This window comes from Saimiri boliviensis, chromosome 2 (genome assembly GCF_048565385.1).
Source record: "Saimiri boliviensis isolate mSaiBol1 chromosome 2, mSaiBol1.pri, whole genome shotgun sequence".
NCBI classification, from domain to species: Eukaryota; Metazoa; Chordata; class Mammalia; order Primates; family Cebidae; genus Saimiri; species Saimiri boliviensis.
In genome coordinates, this window is record NC_133450.1 from 198,434,728 (window position 1) to 198,460,515 (window position 25,788).

Genomic DNA, 25,788 nt, shown 5'->3' on the forward strand with positions numbered 1-25,788 from the left:
CTGGGGTGGGAGGACTACCTCAGCTCAGGAGTTTAAGACCACCCTAGGCAACATGGCGAGACTCTGTCTCTACTAAAAGTACAAAAAATTAGCCAGGTGTGGAGGGTGCGCCTATAATCCCAGCCAGTCAGGAGGCTGAGGCACGAGAATTCCTTGAACCCGGGAGGCGGAGGGTTGCAGTGAGTCGAGATGGCACCACTGCACTCCGGCCTCAGCGACAAAGCGAGGCTCCGCCTCCAAAAAAAAAAAAGAGAGAGAGAATGACTATAATTTACTCAGTACTAATTACATACCATACGTTATTTAATCCTCACAATCCTCTGCAAAGTTCGCATTATTTCTCTCGTTTTACAGAAGATTAAACAGCCTCAGGGAGAGTGACTTGCTCAAAATCACACAGGTAGCAAGGTGCCAGGGAGGGTGCCTGGGAAAGCTGTGCCAGGCCCCAAAGCTCATGTTAATCCCATACCCACGTTTCTGCCACTCTCATCCTATATCCCATCTCCCACGTTTCCACTACATCCTCTAAACGCCCGTTCCCACGTTTTCGCTACATCCCATCCCAGCCCTTCTCCTCTCATTGGACCGCTGGGTTCGCTCGATCCTGGCTGCTCCTCAAAGGCGAGTGTGGGGAGGGGCTTCAGATGCGTGCGGGGTGCAGGGTGGGCCGATCGGCCTCCAGCACCAGATACTCTTTCCTTCCCGTGCCCTCACCACCCGCCGGCTGCTGGATGCCCAGTGGCCTATTTCAGGGCCGCAGAGACCGCTGTCGCTGGAGGAAAAAGGATGGGGGAAGGGAGCGCAGGCTGCAGAAGCGCTAGCGGGAGGCAGACTGGCGGCGCTCCGCACCCGCGCCGCTCCTCCCCGGGTCCTGTCAGCCGCTGCGCGCAGGCGCGGGGCGCTCCTCAGCCCCTCCCTTCTGCGGGCCGCCCTTTCACCCTGGCAACCGCGGCGCGACGGCGGCGCGCGCGGGCTGGGCGCGGACGGGTGGGGCCGGGCGGTGCCCGTGCGGGCTGGGTCGGTGCGTGAGTAGCAGTCTTGGGGTGTGCGACTTCGCTGCGCCTCCTCGCACGGTTGGTCGTCGCGGGTTCGGGCCCAGCGGGCTTAGCCCCTCGCCATGGACTCCCAGAAAGTAAGCGGGGGAGGGGATCCTGGGGCCAGCGGGACGAGCCGCGCAGGCACAGGGTGGGCGGGGCCCCCGGCCCGGGTAGGCGGCGGGTGCGCGGGGTGGGTCCGGCCGGGTCGGGCCGGGCCGGGCCGGGCGTCCCGGCGGCTGCTGCTGCGGCTGCGGAGGGCGAGGCCGCCCGACCGCTCTCTGGGCGGGAGCGAGGAGGCGCCCACACGGCTGCGGGGACCGCGCCCTGTAACTCGGGCTGGCCTCTGCCCCGTGCTCTCCCGGGGTTCCTGACTGCTGAGGAGAAACAGGGAGCCATCCGCCTTTTAAAAGCAGCCCCTCTGCAGCGCTCTAGGCCCACTTTGCTGCCCGCAGCCTGCGTGCGTGCTGGTGGGGGTGTATCCCTCCTCAGCAGATGAGGAAACCGAGGCACAGCCTTGTCTGGGGTCTCCCTGTTGACGCCGAAGCTGCGGCTTTTCCCTCGCCCGAGTCTCCTCCCGGCACCGTGCTCTGTAGGTCAGGGACCGAATCTCCTTTGTACCGCCCACCCGCTCCCCTTCCCTAGGCTTCCCCAAGCAGGTCTTGGTGTTCCTTGTATGGAGGGAAAAGACTTCGATTGTTAGGGCAGCCGTCTCACTCTCTGACCAGCTGGTGTTGCTGGGCACAGTTACTTATACTTTCCGAACAGTTGAGGAAAGGTTATATAATCGTAAAGGTTCCATTCAGAAGAAATGTTTGGAGAACAAAGCCAATGTCTTGAATACATTAGTTAGAAGTGAGAGTTATTCAGTCATAATCTCCATATGGGAATAACCACCCTGTTCTCTTTGTTAGACTATAATATAATTGAAAGATAGTTCGGGGTAGGAAAGAAAAAAGAAAATAATGTAGCAGGGAAAACAAAGACATACCTTTGAGGCTATTCTTTTCTATTATTAGGACCAGAAAGACTTAGAGCAACGTTTTCTACAATTTTGTCTAGATTCACCTCCTTGAGGATCACTTCACTGAGGGCATGAGAGAATAGTGATGTGTTGAGCATTGACTATTACAGTATTTAACAAAAATGCACATGATTTCGTTGTATGTGTTAGTCTTGAAACTCACCTTGTCATGCTCAATTTTTATTTCCACGACTATTCATAAGACATGTTAAAAAAAATTGCATTTTGAGTATGTATAGGTTTAAAACATTGTCTCTGCCTAAATTTATAAAACATCTCTCAGCTTATTAGATAAAAGTTACGATATTCGAATGGGCATTAGCAGAGGTCAAGTGAAGGAACAAAGTCCAGAGACTTGGGTTCCAGGATGCTATGTACTAGATCTGTGGGGAGAAGCAAGTCACGTAACTGTGATTAATCTGTTCCTCATCTATGCAGAAGTAAGAGTATTTTATAGTGTTATAGTAAAAATCTGATAATTTATTATGAAAACAGTATTTTAAAGTTTACGAAGTATTAGTACTAAAATTAGCTGCTCTTTGTTATTAGTACTAATGTATCTTATTTGTGATATCTTTGAGAATCAACTTTTCAGTATTAGAAAATACGTTGAATTTCATTGATGGTACCAAATCTTTCTAATGAAACAAACAAACAAACAAAAAAAACCCTTTGGTTTATAGCTGTAAAAAGAATGTCCACAGCCGGGTGCCCTGGCTCACACCTGTCATCCTAGCACTTTGGGAAGCCCGGGAGGGCGGATCACCTGAAGTCGGGAGTTTCAGACAAGCCTGACCAACATGGAGAAACCCCGTCTCTATTAAAAATACAAAATTAGCCAGGCATGGTGACGCATACCTGTAATCCCAGCTACTCGGGAGGCAGAGGTTGCAATGAGCTGAGATTGCAATGAGCCGAGATCACCCCATTGCACTCCAGCCTGGGCAACAAGAGCGAAACTCTGTCTCAAAAAACAAAACAAAGAATATCTGGGGCTAATGTGCATAACCAATTTAGTGCTATGAACCTGAACTTCCTTTTCTTATATGAATTGCCGCAGAATCACTTCCAAGTCTCAGATTCTAATGATCTAAGCTGGATATTGTTCTCTTTAAATAAGACGGTAGTACACCCAGACATAATTTTTAGAGACTATTTTTTGTTTTGGAATGTACATTGAAAATAGTAGCAAGGGTAGTACTTCAGTCAGTAGAGTATAATAAAAATAGGTACTGCAGAGTGTGAGGAAGGCCTGAATATATGCCTGAATGTTTGTTAAGAATTGGGATTTGGGCTTTACATTATTAAGAGGATGGCTCAGGAGCCAGGTCTCCAGTTCTGTTTATAAGCTGTATGAGCTGGGGTAATTTGCTCTGTGTTTCCATTTCTTCATCTGTAAAATCGAGATAACAGTTGTTCTTATCTCACAAGATTATTGTGAAGATTGTGTTCTTCTTTTGAGACAAAGTTTTGTCCTTGTTGCCCAGGCTGGAGTAGAATGGCACGATATTGGCTCACTGCAACTTTCACCTCCTGGATTCAAGAGGTTGAGTAGCTGGGATTAGAGGAGCCCATCACCACATCTGGCTAATTTTTGTGTTTTTAGTAGAGATGGGATTTTACCAGGATGACCAGGCTGGTCTCAAACTCCTGACCTCAGGTGATCCTCTTGCCTTGGCCTCCAAAAGTGCTGGAATTACAGGCGCGAACCATGGCGCCCGACCTTGTGTTCATTTTTAAAAGTCACTTAACAGTGCCTAGCATGCAAAAATACTATCTGTTAGCTATTGTTATTAATTTAATAATCCCAACCTCAAAGTAACTTTCTCTTTTTTTAATTCAGTCTAGACATTTTTACTTTTAAAGCATGTTTTCTGCTTTTGTATCTGTAAGAAACGATTCACACGGTGGTGCCAGAGAAGAGTTGTTAAATTCTAATAGAAAGAGGATTGGAAGTTCTGACTCATGCACTCTGACAATATAGGTTAAGTTAACTAGACAGTCTTACAGAGGCTTGATGGTGGCTAGTCAACAAATGGATTAGCTTGACCAGCTGCTTTTTTGTCTGTGAGAATAACTTGGACTTCAGTGTTAATGTCAGCAACAGATGCTCTGTGAGTAGAGGAAGAAAACATAATAACCCCGGGTATGTAAGGCATACTGTTGGATACAGAAAACCAGTGTATTAACTCCTAGAAATAAACAGAGGGATTTTGTTTATATTGAGTTTCTGGGACACTTTTGTGAACAGGATGTGTTATGGATAGGTGGCTTTTGTTTGATACTCAAACCTTTTGATTATGCCTTTAAATGGTTTTAAGATAAAATCCCAAAGGTTTCTTTACCTGATGAAATATGTGCTCCTTCAAAGAAAACATTGAAACAAATAAGACATTTGTACCTTTTTAGAATCTTGGAGGTTGGAATTTTATAGTTTAAGTTAAATTTTTTTTACAGATCATTCACATGCATAGAGATCACTCTGAGAAAGGTACTTACTGTAGGAATAAGAAAGAGTGGAAAGGAAAAGAGATGAGAGCCCAGAGGAAGGAAGTCACCAAGAGCATACATTGTTACTTGTTTGCTTTTCTCCACTTTTTTTTCCTGCATATTCTTTCTACTTGGAAAGGGGTAGTGAGTGACAGGTGAGGCCTGACTGGACAAAACTAGAGTGGGGAGATTGAATGGAGCAGGAGGAGTTTTAAACATGACAACTTGCAACAAGTAGCTTATCTACATTTGGCTTCCATATCCCAGTTTCTTGCTCCAAGCTATGTGCTATTCTTTGCGTTCATATTTTACCTTACCAATTCAGAGTCCCCACCACATCCATAACCAACCAACAGTTGCATGTTCCAAAGTTACTTCTTCTCAGTTTAAAAAAAAAATTGTTTCTTGAGGAAAGAGAAGTAAAATTTGACTACTGTTCTGCATCCAGTATTGCATTGGACTGTCACAGCAGTTCTTATTCCCGTAGCACTGTTAAGGAAAATGAAGCCCAGAGAAGTTAAGTGTCTTGTTCACAGTCACACAGCTAGCAAATAGTAGTCTGGATTCAAACCAAGTTTTTCTTCACAACTCAAAGTTTTTTCATTACCACCCTTCTTGCCTGAATTCTTTGCATTTAAATGGTGCTATGATTAAAGTAATTAAAACTTAAAATGTAACAGGGATAAGCCCTATAAAGTAGGGTTTTCTCTCTTTTTCTTTCTTTTTTTTTTTCTTTTTTTAACAGAGTCTGGCTCTCTCGCTCAGGCTGATGGCTCATAACAACAACCTGTGCCTTCTGTGCTCAAGCGATCCTCCCAGCTCAGCCTCCTGAGCAGCTGGGACTACAGGTGCATGCTACCATGCCTGGCTAATTTTTGTGGTTTTTTGTAGAGACAGTGTTTTGCCATGTTTTCCAGGCTAGTCTTGAACTCCTGGGCTCAAACGATTGGCACACCTTGGTCTCTCAAAGTGCTGGGATTACAAACATAAGCTACCACATCTGATCTAAAGTTGTTTTTTGAAAATGAAAAATAGTTGATAGATGATAAAGAACATGATTTAGGTAAAAACCTAGAATTTGGTCTCTCTTGTTGCCTCAAATAAAATTACTGTTTATTTATTTATTTTGAGACAGAGTCTTGCTTTCTAGGCTGGAGTGCAGTGGTGTGATCTCAGCTAACTGCAACCTCTGCTTCCTGGATTCAAGCCATTCTTGTGTCTCAGCCTCCCTGGTAGCTGGGATTATAGACGCACGCCACCACACCCAGCTAATTTTTTAAATTTTTAATGGAGATGGGGTTTTGCCATGTTGGCCAGGCTGGTCTTGAACTCAGGTAATCCTCCCAAAGTGCTGGGATTATAGTCGTGAGACACCACACCTGGCCTAAAATCACTATTTTTATGTTGTATGTGTGTCTGTCTGTCTTATTTTTATCTTTCTCTTCCCTTTTTTCAACTCTTGAGGTAATGCCTTAGCTATCTAAAGTAGAACTGTGAGCAAGAAAGTAGAAATGAACACCATATTGACATACTTATGACCACTGTATATAATACAGATATCTTCATTTTTCAATCGAACTTGACGGTTTTTAATAATTAGAAAGATAGTGAAGCAGATCTTTTTTTTTTGTTTGTTCGTTTGTTTTTAATTTTTATCGCAGTGCTTGTTTGCAATGCTTGGCTGAATGTAAGCAGGATTATTCATGCAGTAAACACATATTGAATAGATATTCCCCTCTAACCTACAGTGGACAATATTTTTAAGTTGGTGGATTTTATCTCCAGACTTTTTAAAATATGTTTTTCACCCTTTGTTGGCACTTTCTCACAGCCACAAGGTTCTGATAGAATCTGGTTTCAGATATTGATGCTTGTTAATTGCTAGTTAATTGCATTTTTTAACTAATTTATTGAAAAAGTATTAAAATAGCCAGGTTTTGCCCTTCTATTGCATTATAAATATAGATAATACAAGCTTATTGTAGGAAAATGGGAATATAAATAAAATGAAAATAAAATTAAAACCACCCAGTTTTGCCACCCAGAAATAACCTCTTCAACATTTATATAGCCATCTACTTTTTTGATATGTATATAAAAACTTTTTTAATTATGGTATCATACTATATATGCTGCTTTATAATCTGTCTTTCACATAATATGGATATTTTTCATATTAATTATTCTATAATACTTTAATGATTCAACAGAATTCTTTTCTATGCATGTTTTACTTCATTTTATTTAATCAGTACCCTTTTGTTGTACATTTTGTTGATCCCAACCTTTTAATGTTATAAATATCACAGATGAGCATCCTTACAGCCAAGTCTCTGCTTACATCCTTAATTATTCACTTAGAATAAATTAGAAATGGAATTACTGAGTCAGTGTATATATACTTTAAAAATTCTATTTGATATGTATTGTCAGGTTGCCCTTGAGAAAGGTTATTAGTTTATACTGATGCTCTCATCTCCACTCCAATGCCACCTTCCTTCATTAAATGGTGGAACCTCTGGTTTCTTTGGACGAATATGAGCCTCCTTGACTCTGGGGTGAAACAGCCAGTTCAGAGGCCACTGAACATGGTTAAGGCTTCTTTATCCTCTGATTTGCTTTATTCCCCTCACATCCTAGATTACTTCCTCTTATAAGAGATTACTTCCTCTTCTGCTGTGATATCTTAAACTGGGTTAAGGGCAGAAAGGCAGCATTCCTCAGTCAGCTCTTTTACTAGCATTTAGATTTTTCTCAGCTGGTAAGCTAGACAATCAGAATTGATTGTAGGTTGTCTTGGTTACATCTGTATACAGGTAGTGTTCCCAAATGTTTCACTGTTAGAGAGGGTATAGCCTTCCACCATTTGGTTATTTTATGATGATTAGATTCCTGAATTTCTCTGTTCTCTTTTTTTCACCTTCTTGCATCACATCTTAGCATGATACTTTTGTTAAAACAACTGGTGAGATTCTGTTTATCTAGCTAAGAGCTGGATAGAGCTTTCTGGATTCAACTCCTTATCACTGTATGGTAAAGCTACCTAATAGCAATAGTTTAAGCATACTATTAGAATGACCCTGTATGGCAGACTCACCTGAATGTGTGTTCTGAGCGTCACTGGGCTGTGTAGTGATCTTGCCCAGCCCACTGCTACTGGACCTTTTCTGTACATAAGGCAGTTCTCCTGCCCAGCCTGCCACCACTGGACTCTATCCCTTGTGTGTAATCCCTCAATAAAATACCGTGGTGGTTTTTAATATTCATTTGTTGGCTCTAGGTTTCTTTTTCAGCCTTTTGAACCTGGTGCCATCCCCATTGGAGTCGATGGAGGGGTTCATCATGAAGTGACCTAATTCAAAGGACAGGTCTTCGGTTTGGGGTGTTGCAAGTAGCCTATTACTGGTGGCAGTTGGACATTTTTCAGGCATGCTACATGCTGGTTTGATCAGTCCCTTTCCTCAGGTTGCAGGAACCCTATGATTATTTCGTATAGTCCCCAACAGTTTAAGCAGTCTAGAGTACAGGCTCTGGAGGCAACCTCCTGGATTTGAAAAGCAGAGGCTCTGGGGACAACCTCCTGGATTTGAATCACGATTGCCAGTTGATAGCTGTGTGCCCTAAAACAAGTTTCTTAGCATCTCGAATCTTTCATTTATCCAACTGTACAATGTGAACTAATACTGCTTTTTTTTTTTAAAATCAGTTGTGATGATTAAAAAGATACTCCATGTTAGCAGCACAGTGCCTGGCACATAGAAAGTGCTTGATGAAATACTGACTAAATTGGCTATAATAATAGTTTGACCCCCTTAACTTATAGATCCATTTGTGGTGTTTGCAGCGGTTCTTGACTTTTGTATCTTAATTTTCTGGAATACTGCTATAGAATTTGACTTGGATGTCTTTTCCTCGTCTTAGAAGACGCTGCTGGGAAACCCATTTCTCTAATGATGTTAGGCCGATGACTTCTGATTTGGGGTTATAATCTGTTGATCAGTTTCAGATTTCCAGATTGTTGATCTTTTCCAGATTTCTTTTTTTTTTTTTTTTTTTGAGACGGAGCTTCGCTCTCGTTACCCAGGCTGGAGTGCAATGGCGCGATCTCGGCTCACCGCAACCTCTGCCTCCTGGGCTCAGGCAATTCTCCTGCCTCAGCCTCCTAAGTAGCTGGGATTACAGGCATGCGCCACCACGCCCAGCTAGTTTTTTGTATTTTTAGTAGAGACGGGGTTTCACTGTGTTGACCAGGATGGTCTCGATCTCTCGACCTCATGATCTACCCGCCTTGGCCTCCCAAAGTGCTGGGATTACAGGCTTGAGCCACCGCGCCCAGCCCTTTTCCAGATTTCTAATGTGGAACTAAACTCTTAGTCCTTTGGATGCCTTTAGCTGTTCTGACCTTTTCGTGAACCTCTGATCGCTACCTTTTCAGGTAGTACAATGTAGTCCTCTAAGAGCAGAGACTCAGGAATCAAACTGTCTTAATTTGAATCCTGGCTGTGTAACGTATTAGCTTTGATATTCTGGGCAAGCTGCTTAACTTCTCCATGTGTCAGCTTCCTCATTGGAAAATGAGGATAATAATAGTATCTTACCTCATAGGATTCTTGAAAGGATTAAATGAACTAATAATATGTAGAGCTTTAAATAGTGCTTGGCACTTAAGATTACCAAAGTGCTCCTTTGCTCAGTCTATTGATTATCCTTTTACTTAATTGATAGTGATTACAAACATAACTTTAAGCTGTGCTGCATTGAAGAGACTAACTCCTGTCTTATGTATCCTAGATTACTTTGATTCATTCCATGATGATGGTTGCAGTTGTGCTTGGCTGGGGTGTATATAATGATTTTTCTTGTTGGTGTAGCAGTTGCCTTAGTCTAAACCCATAGTTAAATCATTGTATTTTTTTGTTGTTGTTGTTGTTATGAGGGCCTGGTTGTGCTACATCACCAAAAGACAATTGCTGAGATTGCCTGTGCACAAATGCCAATTTATGTCACGAATGCTACATGCTAGTTTGATCAGTCCCTTTCCTCAGGTTGCAGGAACCCTATGATTATTTCCTATAGTAAATAAAATCTTCTATTTTACTATGATTTAGCAGAATTGGCATTTGTCAAAGAATGTCTTCAGACCTGCGTCACCTGGAACTTTTAGTTATCACCACCTGAGTCTTATAAAATATAATTTTCTAGATAACCCTCAGATAATTTATATTGCCTTTATTCATCTATGTTTATCTATTACTTTATCCATCAGTGTTTGGAAGGTAATGGGAGGCTTGAATCCCATGGGGCAGATGAAATCTGTCTTTGCCCTCCTTCACCCATAAGGCTTTGTTGAAAAAAAATTCTATAGTAATATTCCAGAAAATTAAGATACAAAAATCTAGAACCCCTGCAAATATATGTAACATGGGCTCATTCTATAAGTACATTTTTGGAATCTGTTTTATCAGTACATTGTGTATATGTTTTAGGATAGAGGTTATAGGTAGAGGAACTGATAAATGAGAAGGCTCTTCTTAGGAAGCAAGTCAAATTAGATGTATTATTCATAGCAGGCTATGCAGCTGGAGTGTAACAAGGGAGAGGAAGTCTGGGGAGATGAAGTAGGTGAGGTAGGCAGTGGACAGATGATTTGAGATCTTAGAGGTCATGTTAAAGATTTTCAGTTTTATACAAGGTACAGTGGGAAACCATTGAAGAATACTGATCAGGAAGAGTGATGCTATCATTACCCTAAGTGAAGTTTATAGAGGACTGATTGTTGGGAAGAAAGATTGTTATCAGGGTCTGATTTAAGTAGTGTTGCTACAGTGAAGGCTGAAATACAGGTTGAGATATGATAGTAACTTTTACTAAGACAGTAGTAATAATTTTAATGTCACAAGATACATGGTGAAACCCCATTTCTATTAAAAATACAAAAATTAGCCAGGTGTGGTGCTGTGCACCTATAATCCCAGCTATTCAGAAGGCTGAGTTGAACCTGGAAGGTGGAGGCTGCAGTGAGCCGAGATCTTACCACTGCACTCTAGCCTAGGCAACAAAGTGAGATTCTGTCTGGAAAAAAAAAAGGCAGGCATGATGGCTCATGCTTGTAATCCTAGCACTTTGGAAGGCCAAGGTGGGTGGATCACCTGACGTCAGAAGTTCAAGACCAGCCTGGCCAACATGGCGAAACTCGGTATCTACTAAAAATACAAAAATTATGTAGGTATGGTGGTAGGTGCCTGTAATCCCAGCTACTGTGGAGGCTGAGGCAAGAGAATTGCTTGAACCTAGGAGGCAGAGGTTGCAGTGAGCCGAGACTGCACCACTTGCTCCAGCCTGTGTGACAGTAAGATTCCATTTCAAAAACAAAAACAAAAACAAAACTTTAAAAAAGTTCCACCAGAAAAATTATAAAACATTGGTACCAAAAAGAAAAGGCAGATACAGTTCAGAGTCCAAAAAAAATCTCCTTAGTATAAAATAGTTTCCCATTTATGTATTTTTTTTTTTTTGGTCTAAGTTTAGTTCAAGCTTTGCATTTGAGAAATTACATAGCAAAAATCTGAAGATAGCTCTAGCTTATTGCCCCAACTAGATAAGCCCTGAGCTCCAAAGATTCTAATGAGAAGCCTACATTTTTTTTTTGTTTTGAGGCTCTGTCACACTGGTGGGAGTGCAGTAACAACAATCAAAGCTCACTGCAGTCTCAACCTCTTGGGCTCAAGCCATCCACCTGCCTCATTATTTGACTTTTTGTAGAGATGAGGTCTTACTATGTTGCCCAGGCTGGTCTCAAACTCCTGGGCTCCAGCTTCACAAAGTGTTGCGATTACAGGTATGATCTCTGCTCCCAGCCAAAGCCTACCTTTTAATGCTCCTGTTATTTACTGAGTATAGTCAAAGACATCTAAATGCTCTAATTTTGAATCCGATCCTCAAGCTAAGTCCTCTGATCCTTTAAGAGCTACCCACCTGCTGCAAGTTAATAGACTCTGGTCTAATAGTGATGTTAGATATCAGAATACAGGCTTTACCAACTGTAAGGTTTTCATTCTCCTTAGAGTAGTACTGTCCAATAGAAATATAGGAGGAGCCAAAAGTAGCCACATCAAAAAAGTAAAGGAAAAACAGGAGAAATTAATTTTAATATCTTGTTTAATAGATTCAAAATATATTATTTCAACATGTCAATATTTAACAATGAGTTTTTCTTTTTTTGGTATTGAGTCTTAAAAATTCAGCATGTATTTTACACTTGTGCATATCTCAGTTCAAATTAGCCACATTTCAAGTGCTCAAAAACCACATATCCACATATGGCCAGAAGCTGCCATCGTAGAAAATACAGGCATAGAGCTCTGTGTCATCCAGACAGACCACATATTTCTAAGAGTGGAAATAATGCAGAGATCCTCTATTAATCTTACTAATTTGTAATTAAAAGTAAAACATGAAAAAAAATTTCAGAACTTTTTTCTCAAAAGACCAGAATTTCTTTATGTTTATGTTATGCCAGATTCTTGAGTCATAATAGCTCTATGTGGATATAAGTTAAAATGTTACAACCAACTACTTTCTTTACCTGAATTTCACTAATTTCTCAGTTTTATTTACATAAATACTAACTCTAGAAAGTGAAAGACATTTTAAAACCACCAGCTCTCAAAAGAAATTGGTGCATACGTAACACCATTTGGGGTCCTTCTAATACCACAACAAAAGGAACAAATACACTCCTCTCTCCTGTGAACTTTACACTGTTCACTCCTGTTATTGGTTAGAAAAGACTTTTTTGGGATCACAAAAAGTGCACCTGTCCATTTCAGGATTGGCAGCTAACATAAAGACTGCACCTGAGAACAGCTGACATATAGGTTATACAAATTCAAAGAATCAACAGAATAATACCCTCCATTTTCTATGATACTGTCCCATACCTCCAAAATACCACCCTTAGATTACAGTTAATCTTTTTTTTCCCTTCTGAGACGAAGTTTGACTCTGTGCCCCAGGCTGGAGTGCAGTGGCATGATCTCAGCTCACTGCAATCTCTGCCTCCCAGGTTCAAGCGATTCGCCTGCCTCAGCCTCTCGAGTAACTGGGATTATAGGTATGCACCACTATGCCCAGCTAATTTTTTGTGTTTTTAATACAGATGAGGCTGGGATTACAGGCATGAGCCACCATACCTGGTGATTACAGTTAATCTTATCTTTACCATTCCCCTTAAATTCATTCAAAATTCTATTGTCACAGAATCTAAGACCCTTTTCAACTGTATTGGCCTAAAAAGTATTCATGCCCATACTTCTGGAAAGAAACTCTACAATCTGTGTTAAAGCCTTCAGGAGAATGATATTCTATATGATTGCCTAAGGCTGTAAAAATACTGTAGTGGATGAGAAAGAAAGGTCTTTAAAGGCTGACATAGTATTTCTAGGGAACACAGCCTCATTCTTTGAAGAGAGAGCACTCTACAGCTCTTGAATTTGACAGGGAGTTCCAGGACAGCATAAGAGTCTGTAATACACACCTAGATAAAAGGTCCACATTCTGAGAAAAGTTGCTTTACCCTAATGCCAAACTGCAAACACCAAAGGCCTAGATTATTTTAAGGAGATAGACTCCAATCTCTAGGTAGGGACAGCTTCAGAGTCTTGGCTATAATACACCACTGAGATGCTGTCAGAATGGGCAAGCCAGCTGTAGAGGGCTCTGGAACCCTAGCATTTAAGATCATCTATATTTTAAAAGCTACCGAATGCATTAGTAAACATGGCTGCAGAAGAAGCAACTATTCAGATCATAAAGAATGAGAAAGTCAGAGCAACCAGTGTGACCTTGTTGGCTAATACAGATAAAATGCTGCCTCTCTGTTAAGCTTTTCTAAACTTAATGGAAGAAGGAAACATCCTGAAAATTTCCCAAGGGCAGACTACTGAGACATAGGCTCCAGAAGCTCTAATCCACTTGCCCTTTAATCTGTAACTGCTGTGGAGAGGATGAGCAAATGAAAGACTGATCAAGAGCTAAAATTTGCATTCTAAAACAGTAAAAATTTATCAGGGAGGGGGCTAGGTTTTCAACCATTCTGGCCCTCACAAGAATGGAGACTGGCTGGAACTAACTGGAAAAGGCATAAAGATAAAAAGCACTAAGGAACTTGGTGCTCAGTAGAACTAGAAAACAAGTTGCAAGGAATCAGAATATTTAAGACAAAATTACCACCAGCACCAAAATATATGAAAACTAAAGAATTAGTATTACACGCTCTGAGTTCTGAAACTTGACCCTAGCTTGTGTATGTGACATAAAGCTAAAATTTTCTCTAGGGCAGGCATCCCCAAACTATGGCCCGCGGGCCGCATGTGGCCCCCTGAGGCCATTTATCCGGCCCCCCTCCGCACTTCAGGAAGGGGCACCTCTTTCATTGGTGGTCAGTGAGAGGAGCACAGTATGTGGCGGCCCTCCACCGGTCTGAGGGACCGTGAACTGGCCCCCTGTGTAAAAAGTTTGGGGATGCCTGGTCTAGGGTGATAGGAGTCAAGTAAAAGGTGTATGTAAGGATAGTATGTGTCTAATCTAGGAGGTATACAAGAAGAGTCTGGCTGAATAGGTGCCAAATCCAGCAGTTTTTAAAAAGTGTTTCTAGATATGGTAGGCAATATGCCAGGGCAGAGAAGAGAGCAGAAAAGATCTAAAAGATATCGTAGCGAAATGGATTTTCTACCTCAGTCTATCCCTCCATGTCCTCCAAATTTAATCAAGAGCAAAGACAGAAAGCTAGGCTCCTTTTCTCTAATTTGTGCTCTACATGCAGTGATAAAGTTCTACAGATTTTACCTCCTTAATGGTTCTAGTGATAGCAGACCTGTTCCTAGGCAGATAGTGGCAGGGTCCTTGGTGAAACCTGACCTTCAGGTGGAAGACTGCCTGAAGCCTGAGAACTGGGCAGCCGGTTCCTGGTGGAATCCACCACCCTGAGTGAGAATTTCCTTTGTGCCTTTCAGCCAATCAAATGGTGGTTCTTCCAGGCCACCCATGGACCAATCGGCACACACTTCCTCCTGCCCATGGACCAATCAGCATACACTTCCCGATTTTGAGCCAATAAACCCTCCCCCATCCCCCCCAACCCACTTCAGTCACTCATCAGGACTACCCATTTGGGGTCTCCTGTCCACGGAGAGATGTTCTATTGCTTAATAAAACTCTTCTCTGCCTTGCTTACCATCCAGTTGTCCATGTGACCTCATTATTACTGGATGCAGGACAATAACTTAGGAACCCTGCAAAGGCAGGTGCGGAAAGGGCTGTAACACTTCCTTGGCTACCTTGCTGAGCTGCCGGCAGAAGCAAACGGGGTTGTAACATGTTCCTGGCCAGCTCGCCAAGCTGCAGGCAGTGATACCAACTGCAGGAGTGAAGAGCAGCAACACTTCTAGGGGCCCAGACCTGGGAATTCCAGGTTATAGTGTTAAAGCCAGAGCTGTAACACTATAACCCTCCCACCTTCCTCCAGCATCAGGCAGCTGCCCCACATGACGGGAAGTGACAATGGGATTGGACCAGCATGGGAGCCATCAGCCCAAGCGAGGTGGCGGGACTGAACAAGCTAAAACACACTCTGCCCTTCCCACTGGCCAAGCTGTGGTTGGAAGGAACGAGAGAGCTGTAGCATCCCTGCCCCCCAACCCCTGGGGACTCCCCAGTTATTGGGATCTCTGAGTTTTCAGGCACCACCATGTTCCCCTCATCCAGACACAGGCACCCACAGAGGAAGCTGCTTGCAGTATGCTTGGTCCAGCTGCAGCCCTCATGGAGCTGGTGACTGTGCCAGTGCCTGAAGCTGCCTACCTTGCTACAGCAGCCAGTGTGTTTGGCTGTGCACAGTGACCAGACCCCACGCTCACTAACTCGCTCACACACCCCTCACTGCTCCACGCCTAGCTCACCCTCGGTAGGTGTGGGATCCAGGCCAGTAGCATGAGCTGAGCACAGCCTGCAGGGCCAAGTGGGCAGAACGAGCCCGGTGGACATGAGTGAAACTCAGAGACACTGCCAGCCCCAGAAGTTGCCGGCTGGTGAAGAAACATCCAAAGTATCCTAGGAGGTGGGATTACAGGGGTGAACCAGCGTGCCTAGTCGAAAAATTTTTAATTATAGCAGTTCTACTTTGAGTCTCACAGTTCCTGGAGATAAGGAGATTATTATTATCATCCTTAGGGCTGCCTAAAAGCTCTCTGTTGTATTCACTTACACTGTTTCTTACCATTGTCACTACTATTGGTAATTTAATACAATAACACAATGAAGTTACACTATGAAGACCAATGACGCCAAGAATTAAGTGTTTATCCTCTTCCCAAGAACTGGTGCACCAAGACTTGGAGAGGTGGACACAACTGGAGAAGCAACATTGGAGAAGCAACGGAGGTAATATAGAAATGAAGAAAAGGAGATCAAAGGACTTAAATCTTCCAAGTACTCCCCTGAGATAGGTTCAATATGCTTTTCTTTTTCTTTTTCTTTTTCTTTTTTTTTTTTTTTGAGACAGTCTTGCTACAGTCACCCAGGCTGGAGTGCAGTGGCACAATCTCAGCTCACTGCAACCTCACACCCCAGGTTCAAGCAATTCTACTGCCTCTGTCTCCTGCGTAGCTGGGATTACAAACATGTGCGACCACAACTGGCTAATTTTTGTATTTTTAGTAGAGATAGGTTTTCACCATGTTGGCCAGGCTGGTCTCAAACTCCTGGCCTCAAGTGATCTGCCTACCTCAGTTTCCCAAAGTGCTGGGATTACAGGCTCCAAGAGTGAGACAAGATCACGCCATTGCACTCCAGCCTGGGCAATAAGAGTGAAACTTCATCTCAAAATATATATGTGTGTGTGTGTGTGTGTGTGTGTGTGTGTATTTTACACTACTACAATGCTTTATGAACATTTGTATAAAATGTTGCCAGGCATGGTGGCTCACACCTGTAATCCTAATACTTTGGGAAGCTGAGGCGGGTGGATCACCTGAGGTCAGGAGTTTGAGACCAGCCTGGCCAGCATAATGAAAGCCTGTCTCTACTAAAAATGCAAAAATTATCTGTGCCTGGTGGCGGACAGCGGTAATTCTAGCTACTCAGGAGGCTGAGGCAGGAGAATTGCTTGAATTTAGGAGGTGGAGGTTACAGTGAGCCAAGATTGCACCATTGCACTCCAGCCTGGGAGATGATTAAAAAACTCTGTCTTGGGGGAAAAAAAAATCAAAAACATAAAATGTTATTCTCCTTCAGACTGTTTCCTGGGCTCCTTATGTATAATCCTTTATCAATATCTCATTATATTTTTAGGATAATCCTTATTCCACAAAATCTTACAGGCTTTATTAAAATATTTAAGCTCATAGGTGCTTACAGAAAAAAGTCCTTTGCCTCTGAGAAAATTACAAAGCATTAAATTAACTTGCATTAGATTTTTTTCTGAGACTATAAATAACCTTGTTTGGTTTTTGCTATTGCTATCAATGAAGAGTTACTGCAACTAGACTTGCACTGTCCAGTATGATAGCATTGGTTATGTGGCTGTATAAACTGAAATTAATTAAAGTTTGAAACATCAAATTTAGTTCCTCAGTTCTACTCACATCTGAAGACTTCATTAACTTTCTGTGGCTAGTGGTTACCATATTGGACAGCACATTTATAGAACATTTCCATCATAGTGGAAAATTTTATTGGATAATACCGAACCAGAGAAAAAAATTAACAAAATGTTTTATCTAAATAGGAAGCATTATCAAAGTCTGAGCTATTTGCTAATAAAATTGCTTTATTTTAGTTCTACAGCATCTATAAATGTTGCAATGAATGTGTCATTCTAAATGCATGTTACCTCGTTTCATATCTCTAAAATGTTTATTTTTGTAAATAAATAAAATATTGTTGAATATGTGTCTCCTTGCTTTTATTCTTTGGATCCTGATGTTGTATTCCGTTTCCACTTGTTTTTACAACATTTAAAGATTTTGCTGTATTCCATTGCCATGGCCTATGACCTAAAATAATTCTATTGATATTACGTTATACTGATCATTTTCAGTCTGAAAAGTATGATGGTGATTAAGTTTTATATTAGGAATAAGAGAGCTCAATACAGTAGAAGTATCTACCTCACCTTTTGTAATTATAAGACTTTGGAAATTTTGAACAATGAGAAATTTTACATTGTTTCTCTTTGTTATACAATATGCTCTTATATAAAGTTTGTGTAGAGAATGCTTGTTAATGAGTTTTATAACTTTCTTTCATTGAAAGGTAGTATTTTAATGTTTTTCTTAATTCTAGGAAGCTCTACAAAGGATCATTTCAACTCTGGCAAATAAAAATGATGAAATTCAGAACTTTATTGATACACTAAATCATACACTAAAAGGAGTTCAGGTATGATTTTTTTAATGAAAAATTTTGTGTAAATATGTCACAATGAATGAGTCAAATATGAAGTATAAATATACTCTATGAACTTTGGATTATAAACTAATGGAGGTGAGAGCACAGTTTTAAAATAGCGGATAAAGTAAAAATGTTTACCTTGCAATTCCTGTTTTCTCCATGGAAAAATCAAAATAGGGAAAAGGAAAACTCTGGAATAATAGTTATTGGGGAATACCAGAGTGCTCTTTTGTCCTTTTCCATTTGACATTTTTTCTAATTTCAATTAAGAGCAAATTGTACTTTTTGAAAAGTGCTGGCAAGTAAAACATTTCTTTTATAATAAACGATGGAAGAAAAATGGCCATCTATGGTGGCTCATGCTTGTAATATCAGCATTTTGGCAGGCTGAGGCAGGTCGATGGGTTGAACCCAGGAGTTTGAAACCAGTCTGGGCAACATGGCGAGACCCCCATCTCTACCAAAAAAAAAAAAAAAAGAGAGATGCAAAAATTAGCTGGTTGTGGTAGCATATGCATGTAGTCTAAGCTACCCAGGAGGTTGAGGTAGGAGGATTGTTTGAGCCCAGGGGCTCGAGGCTGCAGTGAGCAGTGATTGTACCACTGCACTCTAGCCAGCCTGGGTGATAGAATGAGACTGTGTCTCAAAAAAAAACCAGAAAAGAAAATATTAATGGTAAGAGGTCTACTTGTAGAAGTAGATGAAAGTAACTTAAAAATAAAAGGTAAAGTCCCCACTGAGGAGGGAGAGGAATACTTAAGAAAATAGTTCCAGGTTTGGGCAGATAATCTATGTTGAAAGTAATGACGTATTGATTGTGGAAGAGAGCTCAAGATAATCTGGTTGCTAGAAATGTACAACCTCTTGAGACTGAATCAGAAAGAAATGGAAAATCTGAATAGATCAGTAATGAATAAGGAAATTGAATCAGTAATAAAGTCTCCCATCAAAGAAACGCCTGCAACCTGATGGCTTTACTGCTGAATTCTACCAAATATTTAAAGAGCTAATATCAGTTCTTCTCAGCCTCTTCTAAAAAATCAAAGAGGAAGGAGTACTTTCAAATCCATTTACAAGTTCAACATTACCCGGATAACAAAGCCAAACCAGGAATACTACAAAAAGGGAGGCCAATGTTCCTAATCAACATAGTTGCAAAAATCCTCAATAAAATATTAGCAAACTGAATTCAATAGCACATTAAAAGGATCATTCACCATGATCCAGTAGGATTTATGCCTGGGATGCAAGGATGGTTCAACAGAAGTCAATAAATGTGATATACCATATTAACAAAACTAAAGACAAAAATAATGCCTGATTATCTCAGTAGATGCAGAAAAAGAATTGGACAAAATTCAGCATCCTTTCTTAATAAAAACTCTCCACAAATTAGGTGAAGAAGGAATGTACCACAACATAGTAAAGGCCATATATATAATAGCAATCCCACAGCTATATCATCTTATCAAAGGTGAAAAGTCAAAAGCTTATTCTCTAGTCAGGAACAAAACAAAGATGTTTACTTTCACACACCGCCCCCCCCCCCCGCCTTTTTTTTTTTTTTTTTTTTTTTTTTGAGACAGAGACTCGTTCTGTCGGCCAGGCTGGAATGCAATGCCACAGTCTCGGCTCACTGCAACTTCCGCCTCCCAGGTTCAAGTGATTCTCCTGCCTCAGCCTCCTGAGTAGTGGGACTACAGGGGTGTGCTAACACACCCAGCTAATTTTTGTATTTTTAGTAGTGATGTGGTTTTGCCATGTTGGCTAGGCTGGTCTTGAACTCCTGACCTCAGGCGATCTCCGCCTCGGCCTTCCAAAGTGCTAGGATTACAGACATGAACCACTGTGCCCAGCCTACTCTCACCACTTCTATTTAATACAGTACTAGTAGTCCTAGCTAGAGCATTTAGGCAAGGAAAAGACATCCAAATAGGAAAGGAAGAAGTGAAATTATGTTTTCTGATGACATGATCTTATATATAGAAGACTCTAAAGACTCTACTAAAAAAATTATTAGAACTGATAAACAAATTCAGTAAAGTTACAGAATGCAATATCAACACACAAAAATTAGTATTGCTTCTATACACGAACTATTTGAATAAGAAAATAATCTCATTTGCTGTAGCATAAAAAAAGGAGTAAATTTACCTAATGAAATAAAATATTTATATACTAAAAGGTATAAAACAGTGATAAAAGAAATTAAAGAAGACACAAGTGAATAGAAAAATATCCCGTTTATAAACTAGATGAATTAATATTGCTACAATGTTTGTATTACCTAATCTACCCATTTATTGTAATTTCTATCAAAATACCAATGCTATTTTCCACAGAAATAGAAAAAATCCTAATATGTGTATAGAATTACAAAAGACCCAGTATAACCAAAATGATTTTTAGCAAAAAGAACATTCATGGGAGGCAGAGGTGGGTGGAGTTTGGGACCAGCCTGGCCAACATGGTGAAATGCCATCTCTACTAAAAATATAAAAATTAACCTGGTTGTGGTGGCAGGCACTTACAATCCCAGTGACTCAGGAGGCTGAGATGGGAGATGCTTGAACCCAGGAGGTGGAGGTTGCAGTGAGCCAAGATTTGCACCACTGCACTCCAGCCTGGGCAACAGAGCAAGACTCTGTCTCATAAAAACGAAACAAAACAAAACAAAAAGCTTCATCATTCTAGCTATCTTGAACTATTTTATTGGAAAATTTGGTGAGTCAGCTTCCTTTAAATAAGCATAAAGCTAATGGCTCTAAAGCTCTTGATCTATGGACAAGAGAACATCACATTTGGTATCTGGAAGGAGAGATCTTATGTAGCGCTAGCCCAAACCATTCTTCTGATTGATAAATTATTAGAAATCTACCTTAACTCTAGGGAAAAAAAAGGAGTGGGAGCGTTAAATTACACCCTTGTCTCTGAAGATGAGGGCTTAGTAGTAGGCAAAAGGCAACAAGCTGCCATCTGGTGATTGAGACAAAATAGTCCATTTCTTTTCTCTTTTTCTTTTTCCTTTTGAGATGGAGTTTTGCTCTTGTTGCCCAGGCTGTAGTGCAATGGTGTGATCTCGGCTTACCTCAACCTCTGCCTCCCGGGTTCAAGAGATTCTCCCGCCTCAGCCTCCTGAGTAACTGGGATTACAGGCATGTGCCACCATGCTTAATTTTGTATTTTTAATAGAGATGGGCTTTCTCCATGTTGGTCAGGCTGGTCTCGAGCTCCTGACCTCAGGTGATCTGCCTGCCTTGGCCTCCCAAAGTGCTGGGATCACAGGCATGAGCCATTGCGCCTGGCCCATTTCTTTTTTATTAATGAATAAACTGAGGTCTAGGAATGTAAGTACAAGGTCATGCTGTTACTGAGTGGCTAGTGTGCTATTTGAGTTAGGTCTTCTCCCTTCCGCACTGCACATTCCACTTCTGTAGTTGTTCTTACCTCTGCAAATAGAACTAGTAAAATGATTACCACCACCTTTGGTGAGGTACCAGTGAGGTGTCTAGTTTTTATAAACATTATAAGCAAAAGTTTGGACATACGGTATTACAGTAGATTGTATATATATGTTAGTTCTCTTAGCCAGTGCCCATTCCCTTGTCTTTTTTTTTTTTTTTTTTTTTTTTTGAGACGGAGTTTCGCTCTTGTTACCCAGGCTGGAGTGCAATGGCGCGATCTCGGCTCACTGCAACCTCCGCCTCCTGGGTTCAAGCAATTCTCTTGCCTCAGCCTCCTGAGTAGCTGGGATTACAGGCACGTGCCACCATGCTCAGCTAATATTTTTTGTATTTTTAGTAGAGACGGGGTTTCACCATGTTGACCAGGATGGTCTCGATCTCTTGACCTCGTGATCCACCCGCCTCGGCCTCCCAGAGTGCTGGGATTACAGGCTTGAGCCACCGCACCTGGCCTTCCCTTGTCTTAATTGAATGATTCATCCAAGTTGAAAAATGTCTTAGGATAATTTCTTCTATCTCATAATTGTTGCAAGTGTGGATATTGCTTATCTAGGGATTTTACAAATATTTTAAGTTATTTTTTGTTGAAATAGCAGCATCCCACTTATGGAGGCAGTGAGGAACTCTGAGAAGTCAAGAGACTTGAAATGCTTTACTGCCCATGTTACTAGTAACTAGTTGTGTGGCTTTGGGCCAGTAACTTATCTGTATTTTAGTTAATAAAATACAGGATTTGACTACAAATTGTAGTCATTAGATGATTCAATATTTGATAAATATCTTAGGATCCAATAAATAATTGCTTAATCTTTTAATTTCTGTTTATCTTACATAAATACGGTGTTTTAGAGACCCTGAAAGATTTTAAAATTTTAGACAAATCTGCCTCATTTCTTTATGTGTAAAGTATTCCTCAGAATTACTAAATTAAAATCTCTGGAATATTTTATTAAAATACTTCACCAGTGATCCTGATATGCACCAGAGGTTAAGAACCATTGGCTTAGAGTCTGCCTGAGAGACTGAAGATCTGGGTGAAGTTGGGAACCTTAAAACAACCTTTCATGTTGTCCTGTGGAAACAGTGAAGTGAAGAGAGTATGGTCTAGTTTATAAAAGGTAACTTAACTGATAGTATAGCTGAAATAGTACTGTCAGCATTAGCAGGCAGTTTGTTTCATTTATCTCTTTTTAAAGGCTTAAGTCAAATATTAGAATTATGTTATTTTTGTATTAGGCCCACATAGTTTATAATATAAATTTATTCTCTCTTGAGTATACTTTTTAGTTTTTAAATGTTTGATAGCTCTTCAGTAAAATTGTTTTGTTATTTAAACAGGAAAATTCATCTAACATACTCTCAGAGTTAGATGAAGAATTTGATAGTTTATACTCTATACTGGATGAAGTGAAAGAAAGCATGGTTAACAGTATCAAGCAGGAACAAGCTCGTAAATCCCAAGAGTTACAGGTGAGATCATACAATTATTTAAATATGAACAATAACTTTAGTCTATTTAATGCTCGATTTATGGTAAGCAAAAATTAGTGAATTTCTGAGTTTGACTATACCCTTACCTTGTAGAAGAATGGCATTTTGTTTTGGCCATAAGTGTTCTAAAATTGTGGTTAAAAAACATTTATTCTCTTAAACTTTTTTTTTTTTTTGAGACAGAGTCTCCCTCTGTTACCCAGGCTGGAGTAATCTTGGCTCACTGCAACCTCCGCCTCCGGCGTTCAAGTGATTCTCCTGCCTCAGCCTCCCAAGTAGCTGGGATTATAGGTGCCCACCACCACACCCAGCTAATTTTTTTTTTTTTTTTGAGACGGAGTTTCGCTCTTGTTGCCCAGGCTGGAGTGCAATGGCGCGATCTCGGCTCACCGCAACCTCCGCCTCCTGGGCTCAGGCAATTCTCCTGCCTCAGCCTCCTAAGTAGCTGGGATTACAGGCACGTGCCACCATGCCCAGCTAGTTTTTTGTATTTTTAGTAGAGACAGGGTTTCACCATGTTGACCAGAATGGTCTCGATCTCTCGACCTCGTGATCCACCCGCCTCGGCCTCCCAGAGTGCTGGGATTACAGGCTTGAGCCACCGCGCCCGGCGAATTTTTGTATTTTTAATAGAGATGGGATCTCACCACGTTAACCAAGCTGGTCTCAAACCCCTGACCTTAGGTGATCCACCTGTCTTGGCCTCCCAAAGTGCTGGGATTATAGGCGTGAGTCACCATGGCTGGCCAATTCTCTTAACTATTTTAAAGTGTACAGTGTATAGTTTGATAGTGTTAAATATATTAACATTGTTGTATAACAGATCTTCCGAATTTTTTCATCTTGTGCAAGTGAAACTTTATGTTCCTTGATGAACCACTCATTTCTTTTTCCTAGGAGCCCCTGGCAGTCATCATATTATTTTCCGTTTCCATGATTTTGAATGTCTGCATGTCTCATATAAGTGGAATCATATAGCATTTGTCCTTTTGTGACTTATTTCCACTCAGTATAATGTCCTCAAGATTTATTCATGTTGTAGCATATGCTAGGATTTCTTTCTTTTTTGTGTTTTAATAATCTTCCACTTATGTATATGCCACATTTTCTTCATTCATTTGTATGTCTGTGGACATTTGGGCAGCTTATACCTTCTAGCTCTTGTGAATAATTCTGCAGTGAACATGGGAGTTTAAATATCTCTTTAAGATCCTGTTTTCAATTCTTTTGAATACGTATACTTAGGATTGCTGAGTCATGTGGTAATTATCTTTTTAGTTTTCTGAGGATCCGCTAAACAATGTTTTCCATAGTGGTTGCACCATTTTACATTTCTGCCGAGCCCAAGGCTTCCAATTTCTTCATATCCTCACCAATGCTTTTTATTTTCTGTTTTTTTTGGATAATGGCCATCGTAATGGGTATGATATGATATTTCATTGTGGTTCTGATTTGCATTTCTCTAGTGATTAGTGATGTTGAGCATCCATCTTTTCATGTATTTGTTGGCCATTAATGTACTTTCTTTTTTTTGAGACGGAGTCTTGCTCTGTCACCCAGGCTAGAGTGCAGTGGTGCCTCTGGATTCAAGTGATTCTCCTGCCTCAGCCTCCTGGGAAACTGGGATTACAGGTGTGTGCCACCATGCCTGACTAATTTTTTGTATTTTTAATAGAAACAAGATTTCACTGTGTTAGCCAGGATGGTCTCACTCTTTTGACCTTGTGATCTGCCCATCTTGGCCTCCCAAACTGTTAGGATTACAGGCATCAGCCACTGTGCCTGGCAAACTGATTAATGTATTTTCTTCAGAGAAATGTCTATTCAGGTTATTTGGCCATCTTTTAATTGGGTTACTTGTGGGGTTTTTGGTGGTGGTTAAGTTGTAGGAGTTTTCTAATCATTCTGTATATTAACTCCTTATCAGGTGTATGATTTGAAGTTTATTGAGATAATGAAAGAACAGAACTCCCTTAGAGTCTTACTATATTGAAGCAGAGTCAGGGCTGAAGGAGGAGAGCTCCAATAACATTCACATTATGGCATGTGGGTTTTGATCTTGTAGGAGAGTTTTCCTTTTTAATTTAAGGTGCTTAAATTTTCAGAATTAGATAATCTTCACCCACTGTGGATTTTGGACTTAAAATATGTCTTCAGACTTCTAGGACAAGTGATTTTTTTTTTTTTTTTTTTTTTTTTTTTTTTTTTAGAACTTGTTTTTTGAAAACCTTATACAGAGCTGCATATATGTGTACACAAGTAAAGTATACATTGCTTTTCTTAGACTGGGCTGAATTTATTGCTCTTGTAAACTGATGAATTTATATTTTTGCTTTTGACAAAATTCCCAACAGTACATCATTGGGTCATATAAATTTATCTAAACTTTTTTTGTCATGAAGCCTCAGGTAAACTCTGTTCACTTTGGGTTTTGTGAATCTTAATTAAAATAATGAACACAGTGATTTTTTTTTTCAGCTGATCTGATCGGATTCATGGAAATCTATTAAAATTGTATTTGGGCTCTTTTTAAATGGGACGACTTTACTCTGATTTTTTGATCAAGTATTCTAACAAATTCATTATTAGCTATTGATTATCAATGGGGAATTAAAAATGTTGCAGAAAATGGAAGAAACAATTTAAATTCTGTTCCGAAGTGGTGATAGCAAAGGTGTTAGCACGATCTTCTATTGCTTTATCACCATTTCAACTCTACATTTTTTCCAGTTATTCCATTCAACTTTTATCTTTTATCTTATATTTTATTATCCTGTGTAATTCTTAATATTTATGTCTTCTCAATACCACAGAAATATTGGTAATTTTTTTTACA

At 40.5% G+C, this 25,788-nt stretch overlaps 1 protein-coding gene across 6 annotated transcripts in view; it reads left to right on the forward strand.

Moving 5' to 3' along the window:
• The first annotated feature begins 931 nt into the window (after positions 1–931).
• FSD1L (fibronectin type III and SPRY domain containing 1 like) overlaps positions 932–25,788 on the forward strand; it is an 83,816-nt gene continuing 58,959 nt past the window's right edge. For 3 of the 6 annotated variants that reach the window (XM_074395118.1, XM_074395119.1, XM_074395120.1), the window contains exons 1-4: positions 954–1,132; positions 17,890–17,985; positions 22,800–22,931; positions 24,489–24,584. In XM_074395118.1, the coding sequence (XP_074251219.1) occupies positions 1,118–1,132; positions 17,890–17,985; positions 22,800–22,931; positions 24,489–24,584 (339 nt within the window). In that variant the 5' untranslated portion in view covers positions 954–1,117. Of the gene's footprint in view, positions 1,133–17,889; positions 17,986–22,799; positions 22,932–24,488; positions 24,585–25,788 lie in introns of all 6 variants that reach the window. The other 3 variants (XM_039475018.2, XM_039475019.2, XM_039475020.2) reach the window with 1 other exon arrangement.